Source organism: Sprattus sprattus (genome assembly GCF_963457725.1).
Source record: "Sprattus sprattus genome assembly, chromosome: 15".
Lineage (NCBI taxonomy): Eukaryota > Metazoa > Chordata > Actinopteri > Clupeiformes > Clupeidae > Sprattus > Sprattus sprattus.
The window spans coordinates 5,967,636-5,987,848 of NC_137913.1; the positions used below are offsets into that span (position 1 = coordinate 5,967,636).

Consider the following 20,213-nt stretch of genomic DNA (forward strand, 5'->3'; position numbering starts at 1 on the left):
GCGTTTTTTTTGTGTACTTGAAGAATAAGTGCAGGGCAAGGCTTGCACCAGAGAATGATATGAGACTGACACTGTCTACCATTTGGCCACGAATAGTCAGGCTGTGTGGACTTCACCATGCCCAGATATTACACTGACAGGTCTGCGCAGGCACATCAGTGGGCAGCGGATTTCTTTCTAGTCAGATTGGTGGTCCCTGGGACAAAATCAGTTGAAAACCCCTGCTCTAAATGAACAAAATGATGTTGTGATTTACAGCCATATGCTGCATAGGCTCTACAATAGTACTGTAACAGGCAGAATTACAGTCCTGTCTCCCAGCAGCCACCATAGCTTCTGTCCATGTTTCTGTGACAGAGGAGGAAGATGAGGAAGAGATGAAGAAAGCGGTCCATCTCTCCTCACCTGGACCTCACGTGTTCCTGCTGGTGCCCAGGTTAGGAGCCAGACCCTAAACCCTAAACCCTAACCTCAGGATCGAGAGACACTTCTCAGTAACCCTAAACCCTAACCCCACTTCTCAGTAAACCTAACCCTAAACCCTAACCCCAGGATCGAGAGACACTTCTCAGTAACCCTAAACCCTAACCCCAGGATCGAGAGACACTTCTCATTACACCTGACCCTAAACCCTAATCCAGGATCAAGAGACACTTCTCAGTACACCATCATGCTGTTTACTCATGAGGACGACTTGGGAAAAACAACATACAGAGGACTGTCTGAATGCAAGCAAGGAACTCAAAAGCACACACACACACACACACACACACACACAAGAACAAGCACAAACACACACGTATTGCCCCGCCTCCATCTGAACTTGAGCCACTCCTAGGCACACCTTGTTCTGGTGAAAACGACGAAAGTATCACATGGGACGTCTTTCGTGGTTGTGAGAGAAAGCAAACAAAATGGCAGAGGCTATTTTCAAGAAAGAAGAGGACTCCTTCACATGTCCAGTCTGTCTAGATCTGCTGAAGGATCCAGTGTCTATTCCCTGTGGACATAATTTCTGCATAAGGTGCATTGAGGGCTGCTGGGATCAGGAGGATCAGAGAGGAGTCTACAGCTGCCCCCTGTGCAAACACACCTTCACTCCCAGACCTACACTCTTCAAAAATCCTCTGGTTGCTGAAATGGTGGAGAAATTTAGTAAGACCAGAATCCAAGCTTCTCCTATTACCCCCTCTAATGCTGGACCTGGAGACGTGGAGTGTGACGTCTGCACTGGAAGAAAACTCAAAGCTGTGAAGTCCTGTCTGGAATGTCTGGTGTCATACTGTGAAACTCACTACAATGTTCACAATGAACTCTTTCCTGGACGAAAACACAAGGTGATTGATGCAACAGGCCAGCTACAGGAGAGGATCTGCTCTCGTCATCAGAAGGTTTTAGAAATATTTTGTCGAACCGATCAGAGTTGTATCTGCTATCTGTGCACGATGGACGAACATAAAGGCCATGACACAGTCACTGTTGCAGCAGAATGGACAAACAAACAGGTCAGTACTGGAGCTACATATGTGACCAACATTTCTATGAGGGTTCTTATAATACTTACTGTGAATGTAATACTATAATTTCAAGAATACTATCACACCAGTCTTTAAGTCTAGCTGTTTCCGCAATGACAATAATCAGGAAATTATTTTCAGGTGCAAGGTCCATTGTTGCGCTGTAAAAACATTGAAACATTAACCTGTCGGCTTCAAAATGGACAAAGTTTGACCTTGAACGATAATGTTCTGTTCTGTTAAATAGATTCTGAGCCAGCTTGACAAGTTTTTGCTGTTTAATAACAGTGCTGCTCTTGAACTTCTGATTTCAAATGAAGATGATTACAACTGCTTCAATGTGTCATTAAATCTCTTGAAAAGACTCAAATGAACTTAAAGGATTTTGCTTATGAATCTTCAGTTGTCGTGTGATATTTGATCATTATTGTTGTAAATAATCCACCGATTTTATTGTGAAAAGAGTCTGATTGTTTTTATTTTTTTAAACAGAGGCAGTTGGGGCAGACCCAGAGGAGATTCCAGAAGAGAATCCAGGAGAGAGAGAAGGAGCTGCAGGAGCTGAGGAAGGCTGTGGAGACTCTCAAGGTGAGAACTGACCATATAACACAACAGCTGGCTCAGCAATTACTTGTTATTGTGTTATCACCTTTATGCTGCCATCTGTACATGACACAGACCGTCACAGAAAGACATGGTTTGGCAGGATATACCCTTGGTCATTTGATCAAGAAAAGCCAGTCGCACCACGAGTGAGTTTTGCTCCTTCACTTACCTCTGTGGGTCTCCTGCCACCCTCCTCTTTGTGTGCCTCCTAACAGAGCTCTGCACAGACAGCAGTGGAAGACAGTGAGAAGTTCTTTACTGAGATGATCCGCTCAATTGAGAGAAAGCGCTCTGAGGTGAAAGAGCTGATCAGAGCTCAGGAGAAGGCTGAGGTGAGTCGGGCTAAAGGACTCTTAAAGCGACTGGAGCAGGAGATTGCTGAGCTGAAGAAGAGAGATGCTGAGCTGGAGCAGCTTACACACAAAGAGGATCACATCCATTTCCTCAAGGTAACATAATTTGAAATAAAGCATCCATGTGGGTTTAAGAAAAATGCATAATTTCTAAATCTTTTAATTTAACGTCTTAATGTGTCATAACATATTCACACACCTCAACACATGAGTGCATACACACTAAACCAACTGAATTCACCCATCATGTCTGTAGCCTTTGGCCAGACCTGGCTGAATATTCAGGAGGTCTGCCTCAACCTTAATGTGTTTCTCTCTGTAGAATTTCCCGTCAATCAGAGACTCTCCTCGCTCTAAAGACTTACCCAGCATGACCTTCAACCAAAGCTTCTCTTTTGAGGCTGTGAAGGAATCTGTCTCTGGAGTGAAGGTGCAGCTGGAGGAGAAACTAGATGACATCTTCAGGCAGGAAGTAGTCAGGATATCTGCAGCAGGTGGATAAACATGTAGAACTGACTCAATTATGAATTAATTATTTCAAAGTTTGAGAACACAAGGATCCCACTTCATTTTGATTTATTTTTCTGTATGTCTCAACAGTGACGAATATCCAGATCATCCAGTCTTTACAATGTGAGTCTCTCTCTCTATCTCTCTGTCACACACACACACCCACACACAGTTTCATTAGTTATTACACTGATCAGGTCTGAGTTTTAGATTGTTTAAAGCCATCTGATGAAATATGGTGTTTTCCTTTTAAGTATCTGTATTAGCATTTAAAACTATGAGTTAAAACTGCATTTGAAATTTGATCTCAGTTTTGGGTTGAAGCATTAGACCCATCAGTAAACATTGTGAACAGGGTATAGCTGAATAACCCTTGGTAAAGGAGAGGCAGTTGTCTTAGAAACAACCTTTCCTTTAAAGCTGAATAACGCTTGGTAATGGGTAAACCCTGGGTGAATGAGTCTCTCTGTGTTGGGATCCCAGATGCTGATCCTGAGCTCCCAGTCACAAGAAAAGACAGTAAGGAGCTGCCACCAAACAGTAAGTCATTACTGACTGATTCTAACAGCCTCTATGCCTTTACATCAGGGGTCTAGCACAGAAATAATAGTTTCCCTGTATCTTATCACTGATATAATCTGATCTCAAGAAAACCCTCTTTCAGCTGCGAGACGTAGGAGATATAGAGGTGTGGTTGGGCTCCAGAGTTTGAAATAATGGCCTTGATATTAATCATGTGTAAAAATGCCCTGAGATTTATTCATCCAGAGATTAGGAGATAAAGTATAACTACTAGATCTTAAAATTTACATTTTGATCAGGGAAAACACAGACAAAACGGAAGCCAATGGAGGTCAGAGATGTTGTTGAATTTCAGGTTCAGAAACAATATCTCTGCAAACAAACATTTGTTCCCTAAAACAGCATAAATGGTTTGGACAGTTTCCTGCCCCTGATCACACGATCTTGCCTAGGTGTTTTCCTGACACCGTCAGCACCATTACACTGAATTCTACCCCACAAAATAGTGATTCACTTTACTTTTAAATGCCCTTACCATCCTAATGAAGATGAGTGTGTTGAGTGCATCTCCATCTTCTCTTGTCAGTGGGAGGTTGGAGGCCTGTTAGACCGTTTTAGGTAGTCTGACATGCTTTGATGTTTTGTATATTTCCTCTAACTAACATATATGAAGAAGATTAAAGGTCTCTGGGGATGTTCTTTTTAGGACAAAAACTCGCAGAGATTTAGCTGCAGACTCATGTGGTGTTTGGTCTGTGGGACCCATTGTCAATGTTACCAATTTTTTTTCAACAATGGCTTTGGATCATTTGTTTTAAAAAGGACATGTTAAACTAACTTTATTGAGTGCATATTGTAGCCCCCCTCACTTACTTATTTTCTTACATATATTTTGTTCGGGTCTGCTGGACCCATATTTCATATAGGTTTAAACTGTAGGAGACAGATGCCCTCTGTAATATCTAAAACTCCTAATATATATTCAGACAGAGTTACAGTCATATTCAGTTGCTGTCATATTTAAAGCCTGGGAATCTTTCCTCTCCCTTCTTTCTGTCACTTGTGTCTCAGTTGTTCACTTATGTTGTAATGCTCGTCTCAATACCATATGCACTTCTCTTGTGTTTTTAATTTATTTATGAATTCTTGTGGTTGTAATAATAATAACAAATAATGTTCCAACAGACCTGTGAACACCCTGAGTCTTAGAAAATATGAACTGATAGTATTTAGCTTCATACCATATATTGGAAACTCAGTCTTAGATTTGTCAGTCATGATCCAGGTTTATTCTTGAACAATGGTGGCCACACATTGTTGAGACAGAGGCTTGAAGTTACACACTCACTCACAGCGTTTCACCTAAGCTTATCTGCCTATCCCTTGTGAGATAGTGAGTTTTATACACTGATATTAAGGGGTGTTACCATCTTTTCAAATAGGCCATTGGGACAAGGCCCCTTTGTCTCGACCTGGAGGGGGAAGGTTACAGCAATATCACACCTCTCTCCCAGGTCAAGCCCAGGAAATGCTGACATGCTAGTTAGAAACAAATAAGTGTAACATTTATACTAGGTATAAATAAGATTGAATTATTGACTATGGCATATCCTTATTAACTATGAATCTCAAATGACCGGTCCCTTCAGAACACAACAGGAGAGTCAGCATTCTTTTTATATGAGCATATGATGTGATTTAAAAATGAGCTTGTTGTGATGTTTATGAATGCCTTCTCACTCAGTTTAATGGGCTGTAATGTGATGTTTTCTGTCTCAGTGTCTGAAGTCCAGACTGTCTTTCCTGAACCAGCGACCAGAGAGGAGTTCTCACAGTGTAAGTTGGACATAAAGACATGCAAGCTATCACACATATACACACATCGTGCACACATGCATAAAATCATGACCCCCCCCCCCATACACACAGACACAGACACAGACACACACACACACACACACACACACACCTTCATGCTTTTGAACGTTTGGATATACAGCCACTGGAACATTTATACCCCCATTATCATACACACGTACACACACACACACACACACATAAACACAAACACAATTTTATTGATATACCATCAAAACAATAAAATTGACTCATTGCAGAGTCCAAGGCCTGAACCCCCTTAGATCAAGCACAATGGCGACAGGGCAAGGAAAGACTCCCTGTTAATCAGGAGTTCACCTTAAGCAGAACTGGGGCACATAAGGGGGGGCCCATCTGCTTGGAGCCGGCAGACTTTAACATACAAAGACACTGGAACACTTTCACACTCCTATATACAAAGGACTAATTTCACACAAAGGTATCAAATCAAACAAACCCAAGTACTTACAGAAACTCAATATCATTCATTCATAAAAAGGGTTACCTTCATACACACACGCACACACACGCGCGCAAACACACACACACACGTACACACACGTGCACACACACACACACACACGCACACACACACACACACACACCTACCTATCACATATACTGTATATATACCCAAGTTTGTCCTGTCTTCTCCTCCATCAGATTCCTGTCACTTCACACTGGATCCAAACACAGCATACAGACGCCTCCATCTGTCTGAAGGGAACAGGAGGGTGGAGAGGAGAGATGGGGCCCAGTCATATCCTGATCATCCAGAGAGATTTGATTGGTGGCCTCAGGTGCTGTGTAGAGAGGGTGTGTCTGGACGCTGCTACTGGGAGGTTGAGTGGAGTGGGCGGTGTGTTTATATATCAGTCTCATATAAAAGCATCAGCAGGAGAGGAGAGGGTGATGAGTGTCTGTTTGGATATAATGATCAATCCTGGAGTCTGGGCCTCACCAGCAGCAGCTCCTATTTCTCTCACAATAATAAACAGACTAATCTCCCTCTAGTTGCCAGCTCCAGAATAGGAGTGTATGTGGATCACAGGGCAGGAACTCTGGCCTTCTACAGCATCTCTGACACAATGACCCTCCTGCACAGAGTCCAGACCACATTCACTCACACACTCTACCCTGGGTTTGGGTTTAGGTATGGGTCTGGATCAGTAAAGCTGTTGTGACTGACATGTCTAGATGCTGCTAGCACATACAGTACATCTCACACATCACATAATTTACACATCACTCACACATTAGCAGTGGAGTTTCTACATTAGGGGCACATGGGTCACTGCCCCACCAGATCCAGATGGCGCTGTGGTGTAGAAAGCTCAATACATCTGTGCTTTGTGGCAAAATATATCTTACTTCATGTCATATGCAAAGTAGCAATTCAATTGTTAATGTGTGTGTGAATAAATCAGACTCACAAGCATTATAGTGCTGTTCTGGAGTAATTTGATTCGTGTGTGTTTCTGTGTTTGTGCTTGCTCTTTGAAATGCTGCCTGCTCTCCGCTGTCCCTCCCCTTCTGGGGCAGTGCTACAAACATTAGACTGTTGCTATGTGTAACTCTTGTTAGTTTCACTTGAAAGAAGTGGATGAACCCTAACTCTATTCTACTCTCCAGCTGGAGTTTCATTCTCTGGCACTACCCTTGGCTGTAATATGCACTTTTGATGGACTATCTGTTGATGGACTCTCATGAAGGGGTAGCAAATGAAGAATGGCAGTACTGTAGTTAATAATGCTGGAAATCTATAGTGGTGGAAATCAAGAAACTCAAGACTTAAGTCAGAAATCAAAGATAAAGAAACTGACTAATTAAATGTTGTTGTTTCTACAGAAGTTGAGTGGCTGACATAGTGTACACGAAAACTGTATGTCACCATGTGCTCTTAATTGTAACACTCAAAAAATGACACATTCAGTTGTGACCTTTATCGGTTAACAACTTAATTGTAACTATTTTTGACTGATTGACTGTGTTGCTGGGAATGTGTATAGAACTGGAACGTTCATGAATATTTATTACACTGCTGTAAGGCTTACAAGTGTGTGTATGTGTGTCCGTGTGTGTGTGTGTGTGAGTGTCTGTGTGTGTGTGTGTGTGTGAGTGTCCGTGTGTGTGTGTGTGATTATCTGTTGATTATGAGTAGGGCTTCTCTCTTGTGTGTTTATTTACCTCCACACCTGGCAGTTATTGGTCATGTGATCTACAAGCTTGGCCAGAACAATATGCTGCTGTTGGATGCATCAGATTGAACTCCTTCTCACTCTGAGACAGCACAGCAGAGTTTTAACGCTGTCTTCCCATACATTATTTCACAGTAAGGTCACGTTCTTTTAAAATAATATTTCTTATACTGTTTAGGTACCAAAATGCATTTAGGTTATGGTTTAGGAGCATTTTTATTTTCTGCGCCTTTGAGATGCGTTTCTTCCATGGCCTTACATTCAAAGAATGTCAGACAGCTATATCTGACATCATATTAAGCCTTGCCATTTGTAACCGGGCTCTCCCTGTGTTTAATGGATCATTTGAGATGGGGCAATATAAGTGCTGTGCTAAGTCATCTGAATAATGACTTGCAGGTTGTATTAGTGATGACTGTAGAGAAATGCTAATTCAACCAAAAACATTCCACATTTATCTTCCATTCTGGTACATATATTTATCCAGTTATTTAATTAAAATGTTCCATTTTGTTTTAAAATGCTGAATGTTAACATGCTACATTAAGCTTTTCTTAAGATTTCTTCACTACATTATTTAAAGTGACCAAACTAGTTGTACCAAAGGGAGCAGCATGCTGTCTGAATCAGTCACAATATCAAACTCATGTCCGGAACGGTGCCTTGTTTGTTTGTCAATATGCAATACAACGACTGTCGGCTTGATGAAAATGAAATCGCTTTTCCACTTTTCACTTAAAATGTTATGTTAATAAGTACGTTTTTATTTTTTGTCTTAAATGGCTTGACTTTATTTCTCATCATGCCTTTGTTATACTTTGTTGATCTCCCACTGTACTTGATCTTGCATATAGATATGAGCACATGCCTTTATGGAATGATGTATGTATGAATAAAGTGATTCTATGCAATCTTGCCTCTGCTCAAAATTATTTCACAGACTGAGCCCTCTGTTAAAGCAGCAATAAGGAGTTCTGTTCCAAAACTAGCACGCTAACTACCTAAAAGGTATGCAAAAAAAACACACACACACACACACACACACACACATTAAAGGTATGCAAAAACCTTGCAAACAACACCAACATCCCAGTTGACACTAATAAAAGCTTCCCAACACATTAACTGGTATCTTGGCAGTATAGCTTTCATTTTTGCAGGTTATTCCAGCCTGGTACACAGAACTACATAGTGCATGTCCTGGATGGCTAGTGGGGACACACAGGTGTTTATCTGTCCTACACACGACCATATGCTATCAAAATGAATTTGAGGATGAAACCAAAACTAGTTGGCTATAAAATCAACCAAAACTCAAAAAGTGACATTGTTACTTTAAAGACCCGGAAGAATACTCAATATTCCCCAAAAACTCGCTCACCCAAGCCCTTCCCTCTAGTTGATGGGGTGCATGAGGAGGTGGCTCAAAGGTCACGGCCCCCTCCACTGAGAGAAGATGACAGTATCTTTACCGTACATGATGTTATTATTACAAACAATAGTGATCTTAAGCAGCATCTTATACATACATACTGTATTTACTGAACAGTGATCATAAGCAGCATCTTATACACGTATACGTACTGTATGTCCTGAACTGTCTCCTTTGTGGACCTGATAAACGAGTGAAGTGAATGGCTTTTGACAGAGTGACAGCAAGGGGGTGCTATTGAGTGGGTTAGTGTTTGTGATGTAGGCGTCATAGATGAGTTTGTACGCACATATATCTCTATTTCAACCGGAGCTGAGTCACCAGTCTGTTTATCACAGCTCTCCGCTCTGCGGCACTTTGATGTACGTGAATGTCCTCCACTGGCCCAACTAACAAACCTGTGATACGATGAGGGAGAAAGGGAGGAAGAGAGAGGGAGGGAGAGCGAGTTTATCTATCTCTCCGTGTCCTTGATTCTGAGTGCTGTTGGCGTTCTGTCCATTCTATGGGTCCAGACTTCACTGTGATTAAATATATAATCAATTAAAATGTAAGGAAAGGCAACCCCTTTAAGAAAATAAACTTTAAAAAGTTGTCTCCACAGGCAGGTTTTTAATATTAGCCTTATAGAGCTCCACTGGTCACGGTCACATTACAGTTTTATACAATCATTTTCACACTCGTCTCAATACCACTTTTTCAAATTTCTTAACACAACTACAGCAACTTTTGCAAAAATGTAGAAACTCCAAACCAGACCAAATTTAGATCACTTTAGATGGAAAGATGCTGTATTTTGACAGACAAATGAAACTATACACTTCACATGAAAAAGAAATTACAATAATTTGACAAAGACAAAGCTGTGTTAGATTTAGGTGAATTTCATATATCAGACCATAACTTAACCTACCAGACCACATCTCAAATAGTCCCCACTCTTAGCTTGAATAGCACCAGGAGAGAACAGTCAGGTTATGTTGAGGGCCATCAGCCATGGATCCTAGCTTATGTGTGTGTGAGTCAGAGATATTAGACCCTGATTGTTGGCCTTTGCCACGACAAGATGGTTGAAGCCATGAATATTAGCATATATATGGCCCTACCTGGCCATAGCCCTTGTTATAAATGTAGCTTATTTGAGTTCCAAGGAAGCTTATTACCTTATTATTAGTCAGTATAGTCCAAAAGCCCATGTTGCTCTGAAAGAAGGGACACAAAGACAAATAATAAGCGTGACAGTGGTCATTCAAACATGAAAGACCACAGACACGTTTAGTGGTTTTGTAATTCAGCAACCCAGGACAAGGCCATGAATGTGACCCTAAAATGATAATACACTAAGGGTCTGTCACAATGTAAAAATTCTGTGATGAGATTCACAGAATCATACAGTCATGAGAAACAGTTTATGAGATCCGTTTAAAACCATTAAAAACTCGTACTCGTGTTAAATGGAGTTAACGTCAATTCATTGTAATTGCGGATATTTTACACAGTTAAGTGGTTTTTATTATGTTCTCATATGAGTTTCAGGAGTGTGTATGAAACATTTAAGTAAGTCGGTGTAAAGTATGTTAGAGCGTGTGTGTGTGTTTGAACAAAGCCCTCCCAGATTTTTAGCAGAGTTTAACCCATGACTGCAAATTGACGTGTGCATATGTCAGTGTAATTCATACAGTCAGTTGTGTATTGTTTCTTTAGCAACCCTTAAAGGTTTTGTGAGGTGTAAACGTATTGTACACAGCTGTCTGTATTTTGTTCCTTCAGTAACTTCTTGGGTTTAGTGACAGTCTATGTATTAATGCACCATGCTATTTACCGGCAGCGGTAAAGAAAATGGGAATTGTGTCTCAGCGAAACCCTGCATAATGGTTGTAGCTTAAATATGGTGTTAACGTAAATAAGGTAGGCTATGTAATTCCACTGCAGCCAACCTGTTGCTTGTTGGTAAACTCTGAGGTTGATTATTTATTCGAGTAAATGTTCTCAATGAGGAATCATCAGCTTGTTGTTGTTTTTCCGGGGTGTCACACACACACGACATGTACGAACACACACGTAGCCTATTTCCCCGCCTCCATCTGAACTTGAATGACCGACGCAAAATGACAACTAGGAAGCCACTCCTCAGCACACCATGTTCTGGTGGAAACGAAAGTATCACATGGCACGTCTTTCGTCGTTGTGAGAGAAAGCAAACAAAATGGCAGAGGCTATTTTCAAGAAAGAAGAGGACTCCTTCACATGTCCAGTCTGTCTAGATCTGCTGAAGGATCCAGTGTCTATTCCCTGTGGACATAATTTCTGCATGAGGTGCATTGAAGGCTGCTGGGATCAGGAGGATCAGAGAGGAGTCTACAGCTGCCCCCTGTGCAAACGCACCTTCACTCCCAGACCTACACTCTTCAAAAATCCTCTGATTGCTGAAATGGTGGAGACATTTAGTAAGACCAGGATCCAAACTTCTCCTATTATTCCCTCTAATGCTGGACCTGGAGATGTGGAGTGTGACATCTGCACTGGGAGAAAACTCAAAGCTGTGAAGTCCTGTCTGGAATGTCTGTTGACTTATTGTGAAACGCACTACAAAGTTCACAATGAACTTTTTCCTGGAAGAAACCACTCAGTGATTGATGCCACAGGCCAGCTACAGGACAGGATCTGCTCTCATCATAAGAAGGTTTTTGAAATATTTTGTCGAACCGATCAGATTTGTGATCACAGAACACAGTTTTACCTTGCAAGATAATGTTCTGTTCTGTTTAATAGATTCTGAGCCAGCCTGACACGTTTTTGCTGTTTAATAACAGTGCTCCACTTGAACATTCAGATTTTCACTTGAAGATGATAACGACTACTTCAATGTGTCATTAAATCTCATGAAAAGACTTAAATATACTTAAAGGATTTTGCTTATAAATGTCCAGTTGTCTTGTGATATTTGATAATTATTGTTGTAAATAATCCACCAATATTATTGTGAAAAGAGTCTGTTTGTTTTTGTCTTTTAAACAGAGGCAGTTGGGGCAGACCCAGAGGAGATTCCAGCAGAGAATCAAGGAGAGAGAGAAGGAGCTGCAGGAGCTGAGGAAGGCTGTGGAGACCCTCAAGGTGAGAACTGACCACATAAGACTCAGCAATCAATTGTTATTGTGTTATCACCATCTCTACATGATACAGACTATCATGGGAAGACATGGTTTGGCAGGATTTGCCCTTGGTCATTTGATCAAGAAGAGCTAGTCACACCACAAGTGAGTTTGTTCCTTCACTTACCTCTGTGGGTCTCCTGCCACCCTCCTTTTTGTGTCTCCTAACAGAGCTCTGCACAGACAGCAGTGGAGGACAGTGAAAGGATCTTTACTGAGATGATCCGGTCCATTGAGAGAAGGTGCTCTGAGGTTAAAGAGCTGATCAGAGCTCAGGAGAAGGCTGAGGTGAGTCGGGCTGAAGGACTCCTGAAGCGACTGGAGGAGGAGATTGCTGAGCTGAAGAGGAGAGATGCTGAGCTGGAGCAGCTTTCACACACAGAGGATCACATCCATTTGATTAAGGTAGCAGCATTTAAAATAAAGCATCCATGTCGGTTAAAGAGAGGAAAAAGGCATAATTTCTAAATATAGTTCTATTCACATACTTAACACATGAGTACATACACACTAAACCAATTCAATTCACCCGTCATGTCTGCAGCCTTTGGGGAAACACAGACCTGGCTGAATATTCAGGAGGTCTGCCTTACCTTTTATGTATTTTTCTCTGTAGAATTTCTCACCAATCAGAGACTCTCCTCGCTCTAAAGACTTACCCAGCATGACCTTCACCCAAAGCTTCTCTTTTGAGGCTGTGAAGGAATCTGTCTCTGCAGTGAAGGTGCAGCTGGAGGAGAAACTGGATGACATCTTCAGGAATGTAGTAGTCAGGATATCTGCAGCAGGTGGATACAAATGTAGAACTGACTCAATGATGAATTCCTTATTTCAAAGTTTGAGAACACAAGGATCCCACTTAATTTTGATTTATTTTTCTGTATGTCTCAACAGTGACAAATATCCAGATCATCCAGACTTTAGCATGTGAGTCTCTCGCTCTCTCTTTCTCTCTCTCTCTCCCTCTCTATCTGTCTCTCGCTCTCTCTATCTGTCTCACACACACAAACGAACACACGCACACACACACACACACACACACACACACACACACACATACACACACACACACACACACACACACACACACACACACACACACACACACACACAGTATCAATAGTTATTACACTGTTCAGTTCAGTGTAGCCCTCTGAGTTCTAGTTTGCTGAAGTCATCTGATGAAATATGGTGTTTTCACTTCAAGTGTCTGTATTAGCATTTACACTATGAGTTAAACTCCATTTGAAATTTGATCTCAGTTTTGGGTTGAGGCATTAGACACATCATTAAGCATGTTGTGAACAGGGTTTAGGTAATATTCCTGGACACCAATGACAATTTTATGTTATATTTATTTTATATTATAAGCACTGTAAAGCTGAATAACCCTTAGTAAAGGGTAAACCCTGGGTGAATGAGTGTCTCTCTGTGTTGGGATCCCAGATGCTGATCTTGAGCTCCCAGTCAGAAGAACAAACAGTAAGGGGCTGCTGCCACCATTGAGTAAGTCATTACTGACTGATTCTAACAGCCTCTAAGCCTTTACATCAGGGGTCTAGCACAGAAATAATAGTTTGACGTTTTTTTTTTTTTTATACGTATGTTTATTGAGCATCAACGAGGACATAAAAGAGATACTATACAATGCTCACATTTTCCCCAATTTTACAATTTACAGTACCCGCCATCCCCCCTCCCACACACCCACCGACACCTCAAACCCCTGTAGAGGTCCCACCCCTACCTGTCTCTAGGTGAAGGGAAAAGAAAAAAGAGAAGGAAAGAAAAAAAGAGAAAAAGGGAAAGAAAGAAAAAAAGATAGAATTTTTTTTTATAATAAAACACAGAGAGAGTAAACTAAAGAAAAACTAACATTTTGGAGTTTGACGGTTTCTTATCACTGAGGTGTGGTTGGGCTCCAGAGTTTGAAATAATGGTCTTGATCAGGGATGTGCACCGGAGTGGGATAAGGTTGCTCGGGCAACTGCCCGTTTGCCCTCCTCAACTGAAATTGCCCCTCCGAAGGAAATATATATATTTGAGATCAGGGGACGGGGGTGTACATTTCAGGGTCAGAAACAATACCTCTGCAAACAAACAATTGTTCTCTAATACAGCATAAACGGTTTGGACAGTTTCCTGCCCCTGATCACACATGAACTCACCTGGTCGTTGTTCTGGCACTGTACTAGGAGGCTAGCAGGGTCATGTCCACACCATTTACAATGAATTCTACCCCACAAACTAGTGACTCACTTTACTATTAAAATATCAACGCAATGGAAACTAAAGTTGCCTCGTTTTTCAACATCAGGGCTGTGATCAGACTTAAGCTACTGCTCTCTCATTATTCCCTATTAACTTCTCTGAAGTGTTCTATCACAACTCTGGGAATTTGACATTAAAACAGCAGCAGGTTTGGGTCACATCATTCCAAGACAAAGGCAAATTCTGGATCCTATTTTGTGGATATTCTCCAGAGTTCATATCTGAAAGAGGCTAAAGACATCCCAGTTAACATCTTCTTAACTGATTTACCGACTATGTCTGCAATAAGGTTGTGTTCATGAATCAATTAAATGGTTTACAGTAATAACTGCAGGACCTTTAAATGCTGTTACCATCCTAATGAAGATGAGTGTCTCTCTATTGAATGCATCTCCATCTTCTCTTGTCAGTGGGAGGTTGGAGGCCTGTTAGACCTTTTTAGGTAGTCTGGCATGCCTTGATGTTTTTGTATATTTCCTCTTACTAAAAAACATTGATGAGAAAGTGGCATATATGTAGAAGATTAAGGTTTAGGGGGGTGTTCTTTTTTAGAAAAAAAAAGAGATTTAAGGCATATTGAGAACAAAAACAAAAAACTATTTCCCACCTGTGGGAGACTTATAATGTCACTTAACCCTCATGGGATGTTTGGTCTGTGGGACCCATTGTCAATGTTAAATACAAGAAGAAACATTTTTAACCTGAAACTCAATGGCTTTGGATAATTTGTTTTAAAAAGAACATATTGAACTACTTCTGATTAAGTGCATATTGTATCCATCCCCTTCACTAATTCATTTTGTAACATATGTTATGTTTGGCGTGCTGCACCCAGATTTCATAAAGGTTTAGACTGTAGGAGACAGATGCCCTCTGTTATATCTGAAACTCCTCTTATATCCAGACAAAGTTGCAAGTCATATGCAGTTTCAGTCATATTTAAAGGATGGGTATCTTTCCTCTCCATCCTTTGTCACTTGTATTTCAGTTGTTCACAATTGTTTTCATGCTTGTCTCTATACCATGTATACTTCAAAACTATACTATCAAAACTATTCAACCAGTGGGCTTTACCAGAGCACATCGCTCTTCATGAAGAAGTGGTCATTGAATACATTTTGTATCAAAGCAATGCAAACATATCACTACTTTTGTTCACAAAGTTTGCTGATATGGTGAGTGTGTTTTGAAAAAGTGTACATAGTATTGAGACAAGTTTGAAAATGATTGTAGAAATCTTGGTCTAATTGAGGAAAAGTCAACATCTCTTTAGTGTTTTTTTATTTATTTATGAATTCTTGTGGTTGTCATAATAATAACAAATAATGTTGTGGTTCCAACAGACCTGTGAACACCCCAGTGTCTTAGAAAAATATGAACACAACAGGAGAGTCAGCATTCTTTATAAATAAGAATATGATGAGCTTGTTGTGATGTTTATGAATGCCCTTCTCACTCAGTTTAATGGGCTGTAATGTGATGTTTTCTGTCTCAGTGTCTGAAGTCCATGCTGTTTTTCCTGAACCAGTGACCAGAGGGGAGTTCTCACAGTGTAAGTTAGACATAAAGAGATGCAAGCCATCACACACACACACACATCGTGCACACACACACACATATGCACACACAGGGATACACTCACATGCATAAAATCATGAACATAGTAGCAAACCCACATACAAATACAACCCCCCCCCCCCCCAAAACACACAAACTGTCTTTTACACGCACACACACACACACACACACACACACACACACACACACACACACACAGACACACACACACACACACACACACACACACACACACACACACACACACACACACACACACACACAAAGCCATAATCACTTTTGAACGTTTAAATACAGACATTCACACATGTACACCTGCACAAACATGTACAGAATCACACACACATAAACAAATCTCACTTATATGCCTCACAGAAGAAATCACAGAAATAAATCTCATCCCCCATACGCAAAGATACATATAAAATAACAACAACATACACACACACACACACACACACACACACACACACACCTAACACTCCTGTCTTCTGCTCCACACACACACACACCTAACACTCCTGTCTTCTGCTCCATCAGACTCCTGTCACTTCACACTGGATCCAAACACAGCAAACAGAACCCTCCATCTGTCTGAGGGGAACAGGAGGGTGGAAAGGAGAGCTGAGGCCCAGTCATATCCTGATCATCCAGAGAGATTTGATGGGTGGTGTCAGGTGCTGTGTAGAGAGGGTGTGTCAGGACGCTGCTACTGGGAGGTTGAGTGGAGTGGGCGGGAGGTTTATATAGCAGTCTCATATAAAAGCATCAGCAGGAAAGGACAGGTCAATGAGTGTGAGTTTGGAGGTAATGATCAGTCCTGGAGACTGCACCTCTCCCACAGCAGCTCCCTTTTCTGGAACAATAATAAACAGACTAAACTCCCTCTAGTGGCCAGCTTCAGAATAGGAGTGTATGTGGATCACAGGGCAGGAACTCTGGCCTTCTACAGCATCTCTGACACAATGACCCTCCTGCACAGAGTCCAGACCACATTTACTCACACACTCTACCCTGGGTTTGGGCTAGCTTCTGATTCAACAGTGAAGCTGCTGTGACTGACATGTCTAGATGCTGTTAGTACATACATCTCGCACATCACATGATTTGACACAGGGGTCTCAAATGAATTTTAGTTAAGGGGCCACATACTGCCCACTTTGATCTCAAGTAGGCCAGGCCAGTAAAATCATAGCATAATAAAGCATACATAACAACAACATTTCTCTATGTTTAAATCATTGGTTAAGGTTTTTGTTCAGGTTTTTTGATAATAAACCCTATTTTAAGGTCTTTCTATAATAAACTACAAACATAAAGACCAAAAACTTAAATGTCAGCCCACTGTTTATCTGCCTGGGCTCGTCTTTGCAGATTCCCTCGCCTTGTGACGCGTTCGACGTGAAGCACGTCATAAAGTGAGCACTGCTGCCTGTGGCAATAAGCGTTTCTGCCTCCGGAGCACACATCGCATTTATGCTGTTTTTGAGGCAATTGCTGGATTGCTTAAAAAATTACATAAACCTCCATATTCTTAAGGGACATTCTGATTCACAACCCTTTAAATGCATTAAGAAACAAGTGCAATTTGTAGAAAGCAGCTACTTTTATAGAAATGCAATTGATGTCTTTCTGTTATTTTCACGCTTAGCAAAGTCATCTGGTGGGCCGAGCTGGACCCCCTGGTTGTTTGTCACCCTTAACACATCACTCACACATTAGCAGAGGCGTTTCTACATTAAGGGCACATGGGGCACTGCCCCACCAGATCCAGATGGCGCTGTGGTGCAGAAAGCTCAATACATCCGTTTATATCTTATTTCATTTCATATGCAAAGTAGTGATTTAATTGTAAAGGTGTGTGTGAATAAACTAGACTCACAAGCATTTTAGTGCTGTTTTGGAGTAACTTGATTTGCATACGTTTCTGTGTTGGTGCTTGCTCTGTGACATGTTGCCTGCTCTCTGCTGTCCCTCCCCTTCTGGGGCAGCACTGCAAACATAAGACTGTTGCTATGTGTAACTCTTGTTAGTTTCACTTGATAGAAGTGGATGAACCCTAACTCTAGTCACATTTGTATTAGTACATGGTATTGTGAGACACTCCCTAAGCCCACCACCGATATGCGCTTTTTGAGCGGGTGCACAGTAGCGTAGGGATGATGTACAAGAGCATGAAGGACATAGTCAGAGAGAATGTTCTAGTACTGAGCATGAAAGACATAGGTAGAGAGAATGGTATAATACTGTCAGTGTTGCACAGCAGGCTGCTTTTTAGAGTGTGGATGAAGATGACCTCAAGGCTGTTTGTAAAGAAAGGCTGTTTTGGAATGTTACATTTTTCCAGAAGCAGTTGTAGCTCAAACTGGTAAGACCACACACACCATGTACTAAGTACTAGCTAGTACCAGCAGGGGGAGCTCCAGGGAATCGTTACTTTAAGTCAGAACCTCTGACACCTGTCACTGAACACTAGTTGGTCTGGGGTACCATCATCAACTTACGACTAACAGTTATGATATCAGCAGGAGGACCTCTTGAAACTGGTCAGAAACTAGATATGGGGCACTGGCACTTTTCATAGAGCCCCTTAGTTGGTCTGTTGAAACACTTTCACTAAATGCTGACTTTAGAAAGACAATGTAATGTTAATGAAATCATATAATATAATATACTGACCCTGTGCTACTTCATTTCAGGAAGTGAACCAGAGTTTTGTGTCAGTCCCGCCCCTCTAGAGAATATCACCTAGCAACACACATTCAAGATTGATTTGTTTTCAGACATCATTTGCATAGCACTGGGAATTGACCACTTCCTCTTTGTTGTGAGACTGTATTCTGAAGACACTATGCTCAGACATGTTAACAGAACCCCAAACACTCGCTCACCCAAGCCCTTCCCACTAGTTGATGGGGTGCATGAGGAGGTGGCTCAAAGGTCACGGCCCCCTCCACTGAGAGAAGATGACAGTATCTTTACCGTACGTGATGTTATTATTACAAACAATAGTGATCTTAATCAGCATCTTATACACGTATACATACTGAATGTACTGAACAGTGATCTTAAGCAGCATCTTATACACGTATACATACTGTATGTACTGAACAGTGATCTTAAGCAGCATCTTATACACGTATGTACATACTGTATGTACTGAACAGTGATCTTAAGCAGCATCTTATACACGTATACATACTGTATGTACTGAACAGTGATCTTAAGCAGCATCTTATACACGTATACATACTGTATGTACTGAACAGTCTCCTTTGTGGACCTGATAAACGAGTGAAGTGAATGTCTTTTGACAGAGTGACAGCGAGGGGGTGCTTTTGAGTGGGTTGGTGTTTGTGTTGTAGGCGTCATAGATGAGTTTGTATGTCCATATATCTCTGTTTCAACCGGAGCTGAGTCACCAGTCTCTTTATTACAGCTCTCCGCTTGAGGCACTTTGATGTACTTGAATGTCCTCCATTTAATTTGGCAATAGTAATAAGCATGAGTTCTACAGTTCTATGGTAAGATGGTCTTACTCACTCTAATTGACCAAAATAATTTACAGCAGTATGCTGCATTGGCTCTACAATAGTACTGTAACAGGCGGAATTACGGTCCTGTCTCCCAGCAGCCACCGTAGCTTCTGTCCATGTCTCTGTGATAGACCGCCCTGGAGTCTTCAACACAATCCTGACAGAGGAGGAAGAGGAAGAAGAGATTAAGAAGGTCGTCCCATCTCTCCTCACCTGGACCTCACGTGTCTCTGCTGGTGCCCAGGTTAGGATACAGACACTAAACCCTAACCCCTAACCCCAGGATCGAGAGACACTTCTCATTAACCCTAGACCCTAAACCCTAACCTCAGGATCGAGAGACACTTCTCAGTACACCATCATGCTGTTTGCTCATGAGGACTCCTTGGGAAAAACAACATGCAGAGGACTGTCTGAACCCAAGCAAGGAACTCAAAAGCATTACTGAGAATCAGTGGCGGTTCTAGACCATTTTTACTAGGGGGGCCAAGGAGGGGCCCGGGTTTAACCAGGGGGGCACATAAAAAACCCGCAACAAATGATATTTAAAGATTATAAACTTATATTACTTTAAAAACATATAAACATGTATAACTTAACTTAACATTATAAGAATGAGTGCAAGAGAGGTAGGGCCATACAAAATGAACAACAAGTCTT

General features: G+C 41.4%; 4 protein-coding genes across 4 annotated transcripts; all 4 read left to right on the forward strand.

Moving 5' to 3' along the window:
- Positions 1-914: 914 nt before the first annotated feature.
- On the forward strand, positions 915-13,229 carry LOC308376155 (E3 ubiquitin-protein ligase TRIM47-like; the record flags this gene model as incomplete). Its single annotated transcript, XM_080852430.1, has 8 exons — positions 915-1,505; positions 2,010-2,105; positions 2,339-2,572; positions 2,799-2,970; positions 3,077-3,109; positions 3,470-3,526; positions 5,288-5,392; positions 13,195-13,229. Coding segments are annotated over 8 exons (1,323 nt in total), but the record flags the coding sequence as incomplete, so codon positions are not given.
- Positions 5,660-6,570, forward strand: LOC308375686 (stonustoxin subunit beta-like; the record flags this gene model as incomplete). Its single annotated transcript, XM_080851870.1, has 2 exons — positions 5,660-5,687; positions 6,050-6,570. 2 exons carry the CDS (start codon positions 5,660-5,662, stop codon positions 6,568-6,570), a joined length of 549 nt encoding a protein of 182 aa, XP_080707996.1.
- On the forward strand, positions 11,223-13,099 carry LOC308375687 (uncharacterized protein; the record flags this gene model as incomplete). The annotated part of the gene is made up of 5 exons (XM_080851871.1): positions 11,223-11,699; positions 12,035-12,130; positions 12,340-12,573; positions 12,785-12,956; positions 13,077-13,099. 5 exons carry the CDS (start codon positions 11,223-11,225, stop codon positions 13,097-13,099), a joined length of 1,002 nt encoding a protein of 333 aa, XP_080707997.1.
- A 2,156-nt stretch (positions 13,230-15,385) lies between the features above and the next one.
- On the forward strand, positions 15,386-17,075 carry LOC308375782 (stonustoxin subunit beta-like; the record flags this gene model as incomplete). Its single annotated transcript, XM_080851958.1, has 2 exons — positions 15,386-15,389; positions 16,558-17,075. The coding sequence occupies 2 exons, from the start codon at positions 15,386-15,388 to the stop codon at positions 17,073-17,075; spliced, it is 522 nt and encodes a 173-aa protein (XP_080708084.1).
- Positions 17,076-20,213: the final 3,138 nt, after the last annotated feature.